At 38.1% G+C, this 17,165-nt stretch overlaps 2 protein-coding genes and 1 pseudogene across 2 annotated transcripts; 2 read left to right on the forward strand and 1 right to left on the reverse strand.

Moving 5' to 3' along the window:
• The first annotated feature begins 5,767 nt into the window (after window positions 1–5,767).
• On the forward strand, window positions 5,768–7,963 carry LOC118825402 (ATP-dependent RNA helicase A protein-like). Its single transcript, XM_036595989.1, has 4 exons — window positions 5,768–5,875; window positions 6,823–6,963; window positions 7,058–7,162; window positions 7,458–7,963. Exons 1-4 carry the CDS (start codon window positions 5,768–5,770, stop codon window positions 7,491–7,493), a joined length of 390 nt encoding a protein of 129 aa, XP_036451882.1. The 3' UTR covers window positions 7,494–7,963.
• An 8-nt stretch (window positions 7,964–7,971) lies between these two features.
• On the forward strand, window positions 7,972–10,439 carry LOC118826109 (ATP-dependent RNA helicase A-like). Its single transcript, XM_036596998.1, has 5 exons — window positions 7,972–8,052; window positions 8,657–8,793; window positions 8,885–8,974; window positions 9,088–9,243; window positions 10,315–10,439. The coding sequence occupies exons 1-5, from the start codon at window positions 8,019–8,021 to the stop codon at window positions 10,399–10,401; spliced, it is 504 nt and encodes a 167-aa protein (XP_036452891.1). The 5' UTR covers window positions 7,972–8,018; the 3' UTR covers window positions 10,402–10,439.
• A 661-nt stretch (window positions 10,440–11,100) lies between these two features.
• On the reverse strand, window positions 11,101–16,123 carry LOC118825404 (annotated as a pseudogene).
• Window positions 16,124–17,165: the final 1,042 nt, after the last annotated feature.

Here is a 17,165-nt window from a genome sequence, read left to right on the forward strand (position 1 = left end):
CAACATTGCAAATTTACTCATGGCTGAAAAAAGTTGATGCTGGCTCATTTTTTAAAGCCATGAGTTAAGCCATGTTAAACAAACCCATCATGCACTCAGCAAAACTAGCTGACAAGCTACTTCCCATTTAACTTGCCTACCATGCTAAGGTTACCTTTATGACAGCCTCAGTTTAGTGTTGAGAACAGCAACATAGCAAATAATGTTAGCTAAGAGGATCTAAAAATTCATTTTCAGTGACATGCCTTTTCAGTTCTTGCACCTTTTTTTTCTTTAAAAGTATAGATTTCCTTAAAGCAAACTATGGTCAAATTACATATCCTTTGCTAAATGTAATGTTAGTGATGCTAAGGTATTCACGCATGCTAAATAGGCATTATGAAAGCCTCAGGGTTCAGATGCTAGCAACAAAGCTAATAACGTTAGATGAAAATTGTTGTCTGCTAATTTTGGTCACGTTAGCCAGTGAGCTAACGTGATTTTAAGCATATAACTACACTGTGTGTAAATATGCAGTTGGAAACACCAATGCAAAATATTTGTCTAAATTATTACACCAAGCTAGCCATGTTAGCCCTGAACTGTCACCCAAGTTAAAGTTAACTTGCAAGCAAGCCAGCTAAAATAGACAAGGGTAAGTTGTACTGTCACACTGGAGCTCGACAACATAAGACAAACGTGACAATTTTAGAGTTGCACTGATGTTAACTGGGGTCATAAATGTTAAGTTGAAAAAAAAGTAGCTTTTTGTTTACAACAGTAATGTTCCTTACCAGACAGTAACATTTATCACTCTCTAGAGTAGAATTTTCACTGCATGTCTGCAGAACTGTACACGCTTTTTAAACTCTACGATTAGAGTGCAGTTTACTGCTGGACAGTGTTAGAAATAGTTTATATAAATAAAAAAAAGAGTTGAAATAAATAAACTCAAGTATTGTCACCCAGTTTTTTTTTACTGTGCACTAACATGCCAGCACCATGTCAGTGTCACTGCAAGGCAGGCAATGATCGACCATCCAAATAATACCTGCTCTGTGGTGGTCTTGTGGGGGCCCTGTCCATTAAATATTGTAGTGAAATGGCACTAACAAAGTATGCAGAGAAACAGATTGACTACAATCTGTGATTGAACTACAAAGTGCTCCTATATGGTAAATGGAGCAGATACTATGGACAATGAGTGTAGAAACAAGGTGTTACTAATAAAGTGCTCGGCTGGTGTATATTTAATAGTCACAAAATACAATGTAAAGAAGTACACCAAACAAAAAGATGAAATATAAAATCAGAAAAATCTTTGGTATAAAAAGGCAGCAAAAATACCCCTCAGAGCAAGAGGAAGAAACCTTGAGAGAAATCGAGATTCAAAAGGGAAGCCCATCCTCCTCTGACAAAAACCACAACAATGAAAATAATTAAACAAAAGTAAGCTTTTAAAATTCAGATGAAATCTGTAAGACACAAAGGGTATTATGGTATTATTACACACAACCCCTTTTAAACTCCATGGATACAACTAGACAGAACTTTAGTTTAAACTTAAAAAAAAACACAATCTAAAATAAAGAAGTAGTTGCAGGCAAATAGGGGGTCCTACCATGATGGTTCACTTCTCTGAACACTGACTTCCACTTCATCCTCTGGTCAGTCCATCCACGCACAGACATCAAGTCCAGGCCAGGAGGAAACTAGCTCAGAAAAAACTTAAATTAAATGGGAATAAAACTGACTCCAATGATTCCCATTGAGGTCCTCAATGTGAAACTCAAGAGGTACAATAGAGTGCACCAAAGAAAACAGTGAGGACATCAAGGCAGTGATACCCAATGATAAAACACTCAAGGTCTCTAGATCTTGGTGATACGGTGGAAAGAGAAGTTTGGTGTGTGCACGCTGAATTTCATTAAGAAAAGATTTAAAATTTGATTTTAAAATCTGGTTCCAAAATCTAAATATTTCATTAAACAAAATGCAGCTGAACCAGTTACCAGAAACTGCAAATAGGTACAGGGCAGTTGAATAATGGTCAATTACTACATTTGGCAATCATGTGTATGTCATCTGCATTTATAACTATGTAAAAAATAAATAAATCAATAAATAAATAAATAAATAAAATCAACCCTAACAAAAAAAGCAAACAAAATGAAAGTCCTAACACCCTGGATCACATTTCTGAAACCCAACTTCCACTTTATCCCCTGGTCAGTGCGGCCAAGAAGAAACTTTACACAGAAAAATTCCATGCTAATTAAAATACTTTAAATCTGGATTCACTAACAATCAAAAAAATAAACATGCACAAGTCAATGGCAATGACTTCATGTCAAATCTTCTCTTAACATCTGTTGACTTGCACTCAAAGGTTAGTGAAATAAAACACAGTAGTGGTCAATAATGGCGATTAACAATGTTTCAATACAGGTCAACACTTTTCTGGTCTTGCAGGACCACAAAGGCAAACGATCAACCTGTGGCACTTGGTCCAAGATGAAACCAGCATTGTAGAGAGAGAAAAGCAAGAACATTAGGCAAATAAGGGCATATTCTGAAGAAACTCTGAAAATAAAGGGACTTTGTGCAGCGAAATACGTGTCGATAAATAATTAGATTAGTGCCAAAGTTCTTCAGACACAGATGGGTTTTCAGTTTAAGGTTGAAGACCATGAGGGACACTGTAGTTCGGATAGCCAGTGAAAGTTCTTATCGAAACATGGGGGCCAGGACACAAGAAAATGTGAATCACTGAACACTTCACTGGAGGGTGAACCAAAGTCTCTCAAAGCCACGAAGTGCAGTAAATGGAGGGATGCTAATGCTGAGATGAAGTCTGCCTTCTGTAATGCAGATTGGCAATTCCAGAGCCCACCTGCCACCCTGGTCTGAAACTGTGACAACCATAGGGGATAGGTAAGATTCCAGGTAATGCGCTTCTCGCCACGATGATGGGGTACTCCAGATCTGTGGGATGTGCAGATAGGTACTGAAAAAACATGTTGGAATTGTACAAATGCAGGAAATACAGTTAAAAAATAAAGGAAGAATGATAAAGGACACTCAGCCAAGGCTGAAGGGTCCAGTCTCTGTGTCGACGTTGAGTGGAAAACATTGGTAAGGCCCACTAGCCACTACTACATCCACGTCTGTAACAGATTCTCCCTCAATTAGTCAGCCTTGTGACTGCTAGCCCAGTCCCTACAATGGGCACCTTAAGCTAACCTGAAAGCACATCTGTGCTTGTGAATCACTGACCACTCAAATACACAGTGTAGCGAATACAACACCAGGGATTAACCCCCACACATGTGACGTTTGTTGAAACAGTCCAAGCAGGAGAAATTTGGCATATGCATGCTGAATTTCATTAAGAATGGATTTCAAATTTAAGGCCAGTAACAGAATCTAAATGATTCATCTAACAAAATGCAGCTAAACCAATTACCAGAAACGGTATCTAGATAAAGCATGGTGGGATAATTGTCCTTTACCACATTTGGTACCCATTTGTGTACTGGATGGAAACAAACTGCAAACCAAACTGCTGTTGAACTCAAAACATGCAAGCTAACAAAAAGCAATAGTTAAAGGCAAATATGAGGTCCTATCATGATGCCTCACTTCTTCTCCGAACATTGACTTGCACTTCATCCTCTGGTCAGTGCAGCCAGGCAAATATGTCCCTACACACCTACAGTCTGGTGTAGAGAAGACAAACGTCTGAATGATCCCGTACAGCTCTCCCCACACTGGTATCCAACCATGTCATTCAACTTCTTAACCCACTGCACTATGCACACTGAAAAGACACAATGATTGTTTTTAGATTAATTAAGAATATTAAATTCAGTTTTATTGATCTCCATTAAAGATCTATTACTTGCCTATTAATATAAATGTAACCTTTAATAAAGTATATAAAAAATCTCAGCAATATACAAAGGAAACATGTACCTATTAAACTTGGCTTGAGAGAAACGATCAATGAGATCAATAGATTTACTGACCTAAAACTGGTCAAATATGAATCTATTTAAGTTTAATATTACCCAAACAAAACACTTTCATAGATTAAATTTACACACTTAATCTGGTCGTCAGCACTGGTTTAACTTCATAAGGACCCCATCAATGAGTTTTATAGATTTTTTGCCAAATAAAATGACCAAAAATACACTTAAAATTAGTGGAATATGTTTAAATTTTGAAAAACAAAGCCTGTAGAATCAGGAATTTGAATCATTTTGTTTCAGTAAGTTTTAAAGGATGATGTCAAATGGTGAGATTTATTTAATATTCATATTTTTTGTCAAATAAGTAAAATTATGCACAATCCTATGAATCCTGTTTTACAATGATTCTTATTTCTAAACTTATCTGATGTCATGAGAACCATTCAGCGTGTTTAATAACTTCATTTGTCTATAAATGTTAAATCTAAAAAAAAATTAAAAATTAATTTTATCTAAAATAAACTAAACTTCTTTAAAAAAAACTTCAAATTGACTGAGAAGCTTCAATAAATCTGTTTATGAAAGTGGAAAGAAACTCATATTTATCTATAAATATGCCTACAAATTGTATTAAATCAATATATCTAAAATAACCGTATAATTTGTAAAAAGCTGATTATTTTAGAGTAACTGAACCCATCAGTACAGAATTGTAAATATATTTCCTCTCATAAATACAGATATAAAACTGAAAACAATATTACAGAAATAATAAAGAGCAGGGCCATTTTTCAGGGAATGTGGGTTCTTTAGGGTTGCCTTGAAGGGCGGAACATCCTACAGTAAGTAAACATCTCAGGCACCATTTAATGTGAACAACATTTAAGATGGAGTGAAAAATTTCAAGCTTGAGGTGCAAAAATCTTACTGCGGCACCATTTAAGGTGGAACAGAAAATTCAAACAAGAAGTCAGGGGGTTCCAGGCTGTTACTGCTGATCATTTAAGGTGGAACGGAAACTTGGAACAGGAATTTAACTTTAGTAAAGTGTTTTCGCGGGATTACAGATGTTTCCTTTCTGCAGCATGTTCCACTCATTAGCTCAGTGATGGCGAGATAAACCGCTGCAAAGTCCAGTTCTCTGCTGCTCATCGGCGCTTTTACAGACGGAGATTGATCTCCGACTTTATTTTAAACCAACACTCAACTACACCCAGCCGCGCGCGCACAGACGAGCTTCAGAGCGCGCGCCGCCAACCTGATTTTCCCGCGTCCCGCTTTAACGTTACAAACCGGTCCAAAATTACCAGAAGAAAAAAAAGCGCTGAGCTGACGTCAGCTTATCAGTTTTCCGTTCCACCTTAAATGGTGCAGCAGTTATATTCTGGGTAGAATGGAAAATTCCACATAAGAAGCTTGAGGAGCTCCTGCCGCTCCATTTAAGGTGGAACGGAAAATTCAACCGAGAAGCCTGAGGCGCCAGGCTATAACTGCTGACCATTTAAGATGGAACTGGAAATTCAAATAAGAAGAGTGAAGCATTTTCGCTGACAAATCACGGTGACGGCGCGCGCGGCTGAGTGTGGTTTAGTGATTGTTTCATCACCCACATAAGTCAGAGAGGAGTCTCCGTTCGAGCGAACCTAACGATCAGTGTATTTGAGTGACCAGCCAAAATCAGGCCAACTCATCTGGGTGACTTGGATTGCTGCCAGCTGCTTAATGGAGTGTAAATTAAAGTCATATGTGAAGATTATATTCGTTTATTAATGATCTCAGTACCTTTCTGCTTTTTCCTAGGAGGACTGTAAACAATGGGGGACATTAAAAACTTTCTGTATGCATGGTGCGGTAAGAAGAAGTTAACGGCCAACTATGACATAAGGGCGGCTGGAAATAAAAACAGGCAGTTTATGTGTGAGGTAAGCAGGCATGCTGTGTCTGTTCACTTATCTTGCACACTGTCTTAGTTAAAAATTGTGATTTTTAGACAAGTGTCTCCTATGGTTGATTTCCCAGACGTGCAAAGTTGGCCTGGTCTTTGCTTAAATTGCAGTGTCATCCGTTGGAACCCACACGAAAAACTAATATATGGCATGTATTGATTTCAAAAATATGTTTTATATTAGCTTATATAGATGTATGGGACAACTATTTCAGCCATATATCACCATATACAGACACACATACTCACTGAGCAAAGCTGTAACTTGAAGTGCGTCATGGAATTCCTGCAGATTTTTTAAGTGCACTTTCATGCTGCAAATCTCCCATTGCACCAAATCTCAAAGGTGTTCTATTGGACTCAGATCTGGTGGCTGGGAAGGCCACTGAAGAGCATTAAACTCATTGTCATATCCATGGAATCACTTTGAGATAACCTTTGCTTTGTGACAAGGTGCATTATTGTGCTTGAAGCAGCTATTAAAAGATTGGTATATTGTGACCATGAAGGGATGCACATGGTCAGCAACAATAGTCAAATAGGCTGTGGCATTAATGCGATGACTGACTGGTATAAACAGACCCAGAGTGTACCAAGAAAACATTGCCCACACCATTACACCACCTCCACCAATGTGGAATGCTGACAAAGGGAAATTCCGATCCTATCATCTGTGTGCCTCCATAGAAATCTAGATTCATCAGACCAAGCTATATTTTTCCAGTCTTCAACTGTCCAGTTTTGTTGAGCCTGTGCCCACTGCAGCCTCAGTTTTCTGCCCTTGCCTGACAAAGTGGAGCCTGACATAGTCTTTTGCTGTTGTACTGAATACCTGGTGCACTTGTGGTTGGAGCAAAAAGTGGATTGTCTGGTTTTGTCTAAATTCTGCACAGATTTGAAACGCGTTTGTTTTTTCCCCCTTAGGTCCGTGTTGATGGTTACAGTTACATTGGAATGGGAAACTCCACCAGCAAGAAAGATGCCCAGTCCAATGCTGCAAGGGACTTTGTGAATTATCTTGTCCGAATGGGTGAGATTAGTGCTTCTGATGTACCTGCTTTAGGGGTGAGTGGCAGACTTTTATTTTACTACTCACTCTCACACCATCTCTCTTCTGCATAGTAATGACATCTGCCTGTCATTATCATTCTGTTACCAGGCCAGTGTCCCAGATGTGCATGATGGCAGTGGGCAGGAAAGTGGTGGCTTTGGAAATCTGCCAGCCAATGGTCCTCTACCTCCACATTTAGCCAGGAAAAATGAGGTGTGATAACTACATCAGTTACTACCAACACATTTTTGTTTTTTTATCTCTAAAGTTCAAACTCTGAGTATGTTACTTGTTACAGTATGTGACAGTGAAAAATACAGTAATTTCCTTACTAAAATGGGTTAGAAGCTTATTCACATTTGTTTACAGTACTTTTCTAGCATATAACTTCCTATTATAGATGGATATTTATACTTTTGAGATGGTAGTGGAGTGTGGTGTGATGAATGTGAATATGGTATGAAATAAGCAGACTTAAGCCATGGCTCAAATCTTTCTTCCTCCATAGGGCCCGAGAAGGCCTCTGCTCCGGTTCCTGGAGTGACTGGACTAGGCTATTCGGGTTTCGGCAATTCTCAGTGGGAGCGAGGGGCTAACCTGCAGGACTACTATTCAAGGAGATCTCGGTGAACGTATTTCAAACAGCTTCTCTAACACGATTGCTGTACTACTTTTCCAGGTACACTCAGATTTGGACTTTTGCCCAGCTTAGTTTCAGTAATCTGATTGAAAAAATGTAATCTGTTGTCTTGTGGTCTTCGCTTGACTTTGGCAGAGCTGAAAAATAAAATAAGCTAGGAGAAAATTGCTGATAGCAGAAATCACATCCTTACACATGACAAACATGTGGCATTTCTTAGGCCGCACTAAGGTGCCACATGGTGGAGTCTGTGATTGGACGAGTGCTGGAGTGTGTGGGGGTGCAGTAATGTATGGTTGTGATTTCTGGTGTCGCTCCTCCGTCAGGAATGGAGGCCTCCGCGGCTGAGATGGAAGTGTTCTGGTTCATGGTTGGAAGTCTGACCTGCTCAAGATGGAGTAGTCACATGTGGACACTCTTATTCATGAAATGGCGCTCATCTTTGTAAGACAGCTAGGACGAAGTAAGTATCTATCATTCTGTTTGTTCCTTTGATTCAAAAGCAGTATACACTCACTGGCCACTTCATTTGGTACACATACCACATCCAGACCTATTGTTAGTTTTATTAGGTCCACTAATAAAAGAGATGCACTCAGTCTGTTTCTCTGCATAATTTTTTCCCTTTCTTTTTCCTGTTTGACGGTGATCAGAACCCTCGCAGGACCATCATGTGGCAAGAATTATTTGGGTGGTTTCTGCAGTGACATTGACTTGATAGTGGGTGTTGTGGTGTTGGATATAAAGTTAGAGACGATTGCTCATCTGTTGCTGCAATTTGTCAATTATCAAACCACTCAAATAATACCTGCTCACTGGTGGTCCTATGCGAGTCCATACAAATTGATAAATAGGTTGAAGGGTGGCTAACAAATTATGCAGAGAACCGCAGTGACTGCAGTCTGTTACTGGAGAGCTACAAAATGCACCTGTATGCTAAATGCACCTGATAAAATGAACAATAGTGCAGATACACTGTATCTAATTCACTTAATAAAGTGGTAGTTGAGTTGTTTTGGTACTTTGCCAGCTAACGTCTTTGCTAATGCCCACTCAAAAATGTGCAGAAATCTTCGCTCGTGAACATGGCTCCAATAAGAAGCTGGCAGCACAGTCATGTGCTCTCTCCATGGTTCGACAGCTGTACCATCTGGGCGTCATCGAGGCTTTTACAGGGCAGACAAAGAAGAAAGAAGGAGAGACTGTGAGTTTGCTGGTGTGAAATAGGAACAGTGTATTTACAGCCGTCTTTGATATTTGCTAATGCTGTGCTCTCCCTCTCACTGAAATGCTAGGTGGAAGCGTACGATGTGAATGTTAGTGAAGATCTGAAGCAACAACTACAGAGCATCATCCATGAGCTTGGCGTCCACATTCCTCCACCTGTAAGTGCTTTGGTTCAATTCTTTATATCAAACAAATTTCATAAAGGTCTCAGGTTTGATCTTCACTGTCAAATTGCATTAAAATGCCTATGTCTCTGTCCTCACTGTCACAGGATCCTAGCGGTCCGGTGTCCCTTGTTCAGGGGAAAATGGCCCATTTTGAACCTTCTCAGAGGCAGAGCTTGGCAGGTGTGGTGCCCTGGCCTCCCCCTCAAGTCAACTGGAACCCTTGGACCAGCAGTAATATTGATGAGGGTCCACTGGCTTTTGTAAGATTCAACACAATACTACTATGCCTGACACTCTCATACCAACTCATAACAATATAATTCTCTATGGTCCCATGGTGGTCCCTTTCCCTGGATGCATGGAGTAGAGGGTGCTGATGAATTGCACAGTGTCAGAGGGGCTGCAGTCAGTAATTGTAAACCTGAACAATATGTGGATAATTAACCCTGAGTGTAGGTGTACTTAATGATAGATAGATCAGTGTATGTGTGTAGATAAGGCAAAGGACCATTTTTCTGTAGAGAGGTTAACCTTGTCTTGGAGCTTATCTAGTTTTACTTTAACATTTCACTAGTTTTTACCCACAAGTACTTTTAGCATACATACAAATTTGGGTGCCCCTGGTTGAAATATGTGTTTTATTGATAATATGTACACACTTTCTACAGAGAACACGCCTGCATACTTTAAAGCCAATTACTATTTATTTGCTGAATTTAAAACATATGTGGAAAAAATAAATCAATGTGGTTTGTGCAAAAGTTATGGCACATTTAGTTTTATTTATTTCCAATATGTTAAATGAAGCTATGATTTATATGAAGTTGATTTATGGGGAAAGCAGTTGGTTTCTGTTTAGTCTGTTTTAGCAGTGCTTTCAGAATTGTTTTGTTTATTTTATTGACTCAAATGATATTTTATTAAGCAGTTAATCTTTTGTCTTTATGCAGGTAATAACTGAGTTGTTAGTATACTCGTTGCATGTTTTGTAATAATTTAGTAAATTTATATGCTGTTCTTTATGAAACTGGTGTATGTTAAAGAATCATGAGTGAGAATTGTGATCTAAATTCTAAACAAAAGAATGTGATTTCCATTTAATCAAGAACGGTGCAGCCCTAATTAGTCTTAGACTGAGTTACATTCGTCTGCAGTAATTGTGTATAGAATACCCTTCTCACATAGGACTTAGCTGCAAAGTGCATCTGTTTGGCACTGGCTACCATGATTAAAGTATGAAGCCCAAGTTGTATCTGAAATAAGTGTGTTCAGTATGCTTGTGCAGCAACAAAGAGCAATTTTTTTCACACTTCTTTTGAACTCCTTGGCAGTGCACCCCGGAGCAGATCAGCTCAGACCTGCAGCAGGAGCTCAACTATCAGCTGGAGCATGACAAGGACCTGCAGACCGTAAGATAAAGATCCTCATGGACATCTCATCTCTCAGTTAATGATGTTGTCAGCCTTTGATTTTGATTGTACAGTTCTGAAAGCTGATAGTTTCTTAAATATCTGTGTCCAAAATATTCATACTACCAGCAGATCTCTGTGTTTGTTGCTGAGGTCATAAGTACAAAAACATGAAGGTCCTTTTTGAGTGCTGTCCAATTGAGATGTGCTGAGTTCCTGTTTTCTGGCTCTGCGACAGATGATGCATGATCGCGAGCAGCTACCAGTGAAGAAGTTGCATGGAAATAATATTCTGTTATAAAAAAAGCCATGCTTACATCTAACATTTGAGCAAGAGTTTGTCTGTTGATGTTTTCATTGACTGTAATGTGTGACCGAAATTGCAAAATATATTATACAACTGGCAAAACAAGCCCTAATTTGATGTACAAAATACAAGTTGTTCTCATTAAACTGTTCTCATTAAATTAAGTGCTGTTTGAACTCAATTTATGTATCTGTTTTCAGATATAATCAACTCACTGCAAAAAAGACGAATTAAGACTATTATAAATTGCTACAAGTCATATGAAAGTTATAAACTGCTTGTTTAAAGACATTCATCAATCTCTCAACTGACAAGGACAATTAAATAACATTAAAATGCTCTTTGGCAGCAACAAATCTAACTGCTAATTTTCATCTCAAACTGTGAATTAAGATTGCTTTTTATGAGGTGAGCCACATTTTGTGCAGCAGGCCCACTTCACCCAGGCTGTTGGACTCAAGCTTATTGGTGCTGAGTTTCTGAATAGCTTTGGCCAGCTGACCAGATTCATTCTTGTCACCACTTGCAGTTACCTGGTCTTCATTAACATTGCCTTGGATATTATCAGGCACCAGTACTGTCACCCCATAGCCATGGTTGTCATGGATGTAGTTCTCAGACATCCTGAGCTGTGGCTCTGGAGGGACCTAGAAAGGAATATTGGAGACAAGAAGTAAAAATTGGTGTATTGTTTTTGTCGTTCTGTGCCACTACTGTGTAGTTCCTTCAGTCACATTTGTATGTTGTATATATTTAAATGTCACAATATTAAGACCAGTTGTTCTGCTTAAAATCTATTCTACCTTCATATTGATGCCACCCAGTGAGTTCTTGGGGTCTTTACTGGTTTGGTTGCTGCAGTGGTGGGTAAAGCTCTATACCAGCTCCCTGAAAAAACAATCATGTTTTACATATTGTCCATACATGGAAGAATGGTAATGCATAAAATACAGAGTTGAACCACTAAGTTCAAACAGACTGTACCTGAGCTCCAGTGACCTCACAGTTGGTCATGAAAAGATAAGCACCAGTCAGCACACACACACCAGTGCCCTCACACTTTACATTACTTTACATTAACATTGAACACATTTTGGAGTAACATATGCTGCCTGCTAGACAGCGTCTTTTTCAGGGACGTCCATGCTTATTTCATTACGACAACGCCAAACCACATTCTGCATGTTACAACAGCATGGCTGCATAATCATCAGAGAGTGTGGGTGCTACACTGGCCTACCTGCAGTCCAGAACTGTCTCCCTTTGAAAATGTGTGTCTTATTAAGCTTAAAACTGCTTAAGCTTAAGACTGTCAAAAAATACACTTTCAAAAAAGTTTGGTAAACATTCCCAATTCCCAACTTTTTTAAACAAACATGTTGCAGCCATCAAATTAGGACTTTATAAGTTCACAGGGTAAAATATCAAATTTTGGTTTTTGACCATTTTCAATTTAATAGAGGTCAAAATTATAATTTACTAATCACTGCTTTCTGTTTTGTTAGCATTTGACATACTGCGCCAACTTTTTTGGAATAGGGTTTGTACATCTGCTTTGCTTTTATCAAAAAAAAAAATCCTGCTTTTAGAATCTAATATTTATTTCAATTGGCATACATCATACATTACGCAAATGGGTTAATATTCTTTTGTGGAATAGAATGTTATGGCTACTATTTAGGGATACTTCTTTTAGGAAACTTTGCTCAAGTGAGATACAGTGAGTTGCTGATTGATTAGGTACAGTGCAAAAGTCAGTGACCACCCTTCATTTGTATTTCCAATCAAAACAGTTAAGTGCAAGTTAATCATTTTTCAGGCAATATTTTTAAGTTAGATAAAAGACAATTACTTGCAAAAGAAAGATGAAAGTCTTTTAAAAATACAAATTGTCACTCCTAACAACCGTGCAAAACCTGGTAGTCCACTAAAACTGTCCTCAGCAGATAAACAGCACCTAAAACTTTCATGTTTGAGAGATAGGAAAAAATCAAGCTCTACTCATGCTTTAGATTTTTAAAAATTCACAGTGTTCCACTGTGAGAAGACAACGCTGGTTCTGAATGGATGTGCGGCTGTCAAGAAGCCGAGAAAAGGAAATAGACCAAAAAGGAGAAAATCAAACAAAGAAACTGCCAGTGTTCTCAACACAATGGACTGTCCAGACCTCAACATCATAGAATGTGTTTGGAATTACTTAGATTGTGAGAAAAGCTAAAAATTTAACCCACTTCAACCAAAGACTGAACTTTGGATGTATCCCTGCAAATTAAAACCGAAAGAAAGTCTCTCAAAAAGAATGGAGGCTGTCAATAAAGGCAAAGTTTGGACAGAATAAATAAAAAGTTTGTACTTAATGGCCTTTTTGACTGAAAAATGATGTTGCGCAATGCTGTTAGTGCTGTACCACTAGGTGCACTCTGAGGGTATGGTGGTTTCTTTCCAATGATGGATAGAGTAGATGGGTGGTTGCTAAATTATGCAGCAACAGATGGGCTACAGTCAGTAATTGTAAACCATGAAAGTGTACCTATATGTCACCTAAGAAAATGACCAAGGAGTGTAGGCACAAGGTAGGTGTAAACTGGGAACAGTATGTCAATGTTGTAACTTACAGCTGCAAGCGTTTCTCAATTTGCCCTGCATATTCTGGACATTCCTCCTCATCGTCCCAATCTCTCCACAGGAAATCATGGAAAAACCTAATCCATGAAAAAAGAACTATTGGTCAAAGGAAATATTATACCTTAATGTTCGCTTTCCAGTAACAAAAAAATCAAGCTTTGAATTGAATAAATTTGTACAAAATGTAATTCAATTATGAGTATTATTGTTATCTGAATTCAGTTATGAGTATTATTGATGTCTGAATTACATGGCAACAGCATGCTCTATTATGAAACTGAATAGCCTAACACTTCCATATTTATCGATCTTCTTAGAGGACTGAGCATCTGTATTATGTATTTCATGTTAAGAATACGGTTCGGAAGGCTGATAATAAATAAGTGACATTTTTGATGACCATGATAATACATGTGTTTACCTTGCATGTTCCAGGGCCTCAGCGATATCGTCCACTTCAGAGCCTAACCCCTGGACAGGGTATACATCTAAGATTGGAACAGAGTAATCATATTCCTTCAAGACTTCTTCTACCAACTCTCTTGGTAGATTAGCAACATTTGAGGAGAGCGGTTCTGCCACAGATACAGTTACACGAAGTGGGAGCACTTTTCCTTCACGTGGTGTACAATTCACCTGAGAGTGAGACATAAATATTGTACCTTATAGTCCATACTTATTGTCATAATACCAGTTGTCCATTTGTGTCAAACTCACAGTACCTGGACAAGTACGCCAACACCTGGCACATCCTCAGTATCACAATTCAACAACAGGACGTCAGGGGGAGTTTTCCATACTGCTGTTCAAGAGCGTTTATTGCCGATTTGCTCAGTTATATAAAAGGCAATCGCTTCATCTGCCTCTTCAGCCTGGTAGAAATTAACAATAGTACCAACAACTTAATTTAGTATACAAAAAAATACAGCAGAACATGTTCCAATTGGTCTAGAGTGATGGAAATGTTTACTTATATCTTGTGTGAACATTTACAGTAGTCATTTGATATTTTTAATTCAAGTAATTTTCATGTAGACATGTGATTATCATACTTTTATTCACAGTCAGTTTGGGATTCTCTCTCTTTTGTTAAAATCACTACCCAGAGGAAAAAATAATAATTTTTCAAGATTGTCCCAAAGAAATAAAGCAGATGTCAATATTGTATTAAAGAAGGACCCCTGTGGCCGGTTGCACCAGCTATGCATACGTTCAAACGTAGGCTAGTTGTAAAGTAAGTGTTTACTAAGTTCAGGTTTATGCATTACTAAAACAAAACGAGTTGCACCACACAAGCGAGTTTTAACGTTAAGCTTAGTAGTTACTGAATATTTACACCACCCTCTAAGCAGGTGTACGAAACCACCAGAAAACACAGTGAAGTCACAAACATTTTTGGTTAACTAAATTGCTAAAACTTCTAAAGGCTATATGCTGTGGTTTTGCTTACAACTCTAACCATTGCTCTGGATTTAACTTCAAGCATTAAGCTAAATACACACAGCGTTCAAACAGCTGCGTATTTGGTGGTATCAGAGAATTATTAAAGAATAAACAGACAGTTGCTATAGATAATTAGTTTTATTCAGTTTTAGACTGATTCTGAACATGTCGCCATGGCATTAATTAGTTGTTACTAGTTAAGACATGACTTACGGATTTGTGTTGCAACTGAATTTAGTAAAAGGATAGTGTGAAACTAGTGTTAACTAAGGACTTAGTAAAGACTTTACATCCAAACTTAAGAATAAACTGGTGCAACCCAGTCCTGATTTCTAAATTCTTTCTCCTAAAACCCCCTTAGAAAAAAGAGGAGATTAACATAAGCGTTTCATTGTAATATGTTCCGGTGTTGAATGAGAAAGGCATGAGTTCTCCTTCTACACTGAGAGACTGCGAAAAACAATTAATCTATATAAGAAAATGATGAGATCTTACACTTTTCTTATGGAGATATTATTCAGCTAAAATTGGGGTGAGATGAATCAGACACAAAAGAGTTAATACATAGCTATGTGTGACAATACTTTGATCAAAGTTAGAAAATTTGAGGGTTATTTCTCAGGTGCCAGATTTCAGAAAAAGCAGAAAATGACCTAAATCTTGTTCTGATTTCAAACAGGACTTCACCATGTAAGCTAGGTAAATGTAACCTACATGAGACTGAGCAGAGATCTGATTTAGCCAGCTCAAATATTTCTTTTCTATTCCTATTTGACCAAAATGTATCTAAAATGATATGATGATAAAATAACGTTTAACATTCACTTTTTATCCATAAGATTTGATTTAAAAAAGATTTGTGATCATGCAAATAAACACAGACTAAATGAAAAGTCTAATTTAAGTTATGGACGTTAATGGGTTAAGTTAACCGTTAGCAAGACGTCAGTTGTGTCATGACTCCAGCGAACATTAGCTAACCTAACCTAACTATCTAGCTATCGTGCTAATAGCATAACTTACCGTGCAGGTCCCGAGTATCTGATCGCAGAAGAGGGCGACTCTGTCTTCATATGTGAGCGGCTTTGTGGGGATATAAATCTGTGGTAACATCTGAGCCTCTTTGGTAGAATCATCTGGCTGCTCTCCATCGGGATTTAGGAGTTTCTTGCCGTTAAAATTCTCCCTTTTCTCGCCTGCCGTCTTGTGGGAGCTGCAGGTTTCCTCTGGAGGATCGTTTACTGCTTTTTCGCCTAAATTAACGCTACCTGATGTGTCTTTTTCGCTTTCGTCGTATTCTGTCTCCTGGACTACATCGCCGTCTTCAGAGGAGTCGTTTGCATACCACGTTGCCATGTTTTGTTTCTAGATATTTTAGCTCGTTAGTTAGTTTAGCTACGTTAAAATGCTAAGCTACTTTTAGCGATTTCAAAATAACGACCGTTACTCTCGCGCGCCAGCGGTGACGTGTCTCTCTTGCGCGTGGAACCAGTTCCCGCTCATGGTGGTTATTTGTGTTAGCTAGTTAGCCAGCGAGCTAATCGGACCGGTAGCAGATATCAGAGAGAAGCTGCCGCTAATGCTGTGAAAAAAAAATTGTATTAACCCCCAGAGACCCGGGGCTACATGTCCATAATACATTTTTGTTCTTTTAAAACTGTTTTTAGGACGCTGAGTATGAGTAGTATGATTTTTTTTTCTTTGGGGTCGATTCTGGGGGACCGTGGCACAGTTGCAATGGAGGAATTTTAAAGGTATTGTCACTTGTTTTAGTACAGTTTTATAAAATGTCTAGCTTTTTATTTAAGTATATAATGTTATATACACACAGAGGTGGGGAGTAACCAACTTACACCCTTAAAATACGTGTTCAAAAGTTCTATGACTTGGAAAAAATTCTGGTTCCACTGACTTACATTAAACGTAAAGTAGGTTTTTTTCTTCGCGTGTAAAGTTACCATTTTGGAAATACAAGGTTTTCTTCTGACAACAGCGATATATATATATATATATATATATATATATATATATATATATATATATATATATATATATATCAAGTTGCTCAAGTTGTTATATTTGTGAGAAAAATGAACTACTTTTTACTCAGTTGCATTTGAATGCATTGGTTACTAATTCCTTTTTTGTATTTAATTTTACTAGGCCAGTTTCTCAGAGTAAGCCTAAGTCTAGACTAAACTGGAGTCTTAATAGTGAAACACAACTGTCCAAGGCTTAATCCATGATGTTTAGTAAAGACTCTGTCCACTGGAGGCAGCATCTGTTCTACTTTGCAATTGGTTATACCTTTGATTTCTGAGGTTTATCTTTTTATTTTACACTAAAAGTGCATCAAAAAGAAAAGAGTAGAACCTAACAGACATTGCTTCATATGCTG

Source organism: Colossoma macropomum, unplaced genomic scaffold, assembly GCF_904425465.1.
Source record: "Colossoma macropomum unplaced genomic scaffold, Colossoma_macropomum, whole genome shotgun sequence".
Taxonomy (NCBI): domain Eukaryota; kingdom Metazoa; phylum Chordata; class Actinopteri; order Characiformes; family Serrasalmidae; genus Colossoma; species Colossoma macropomum.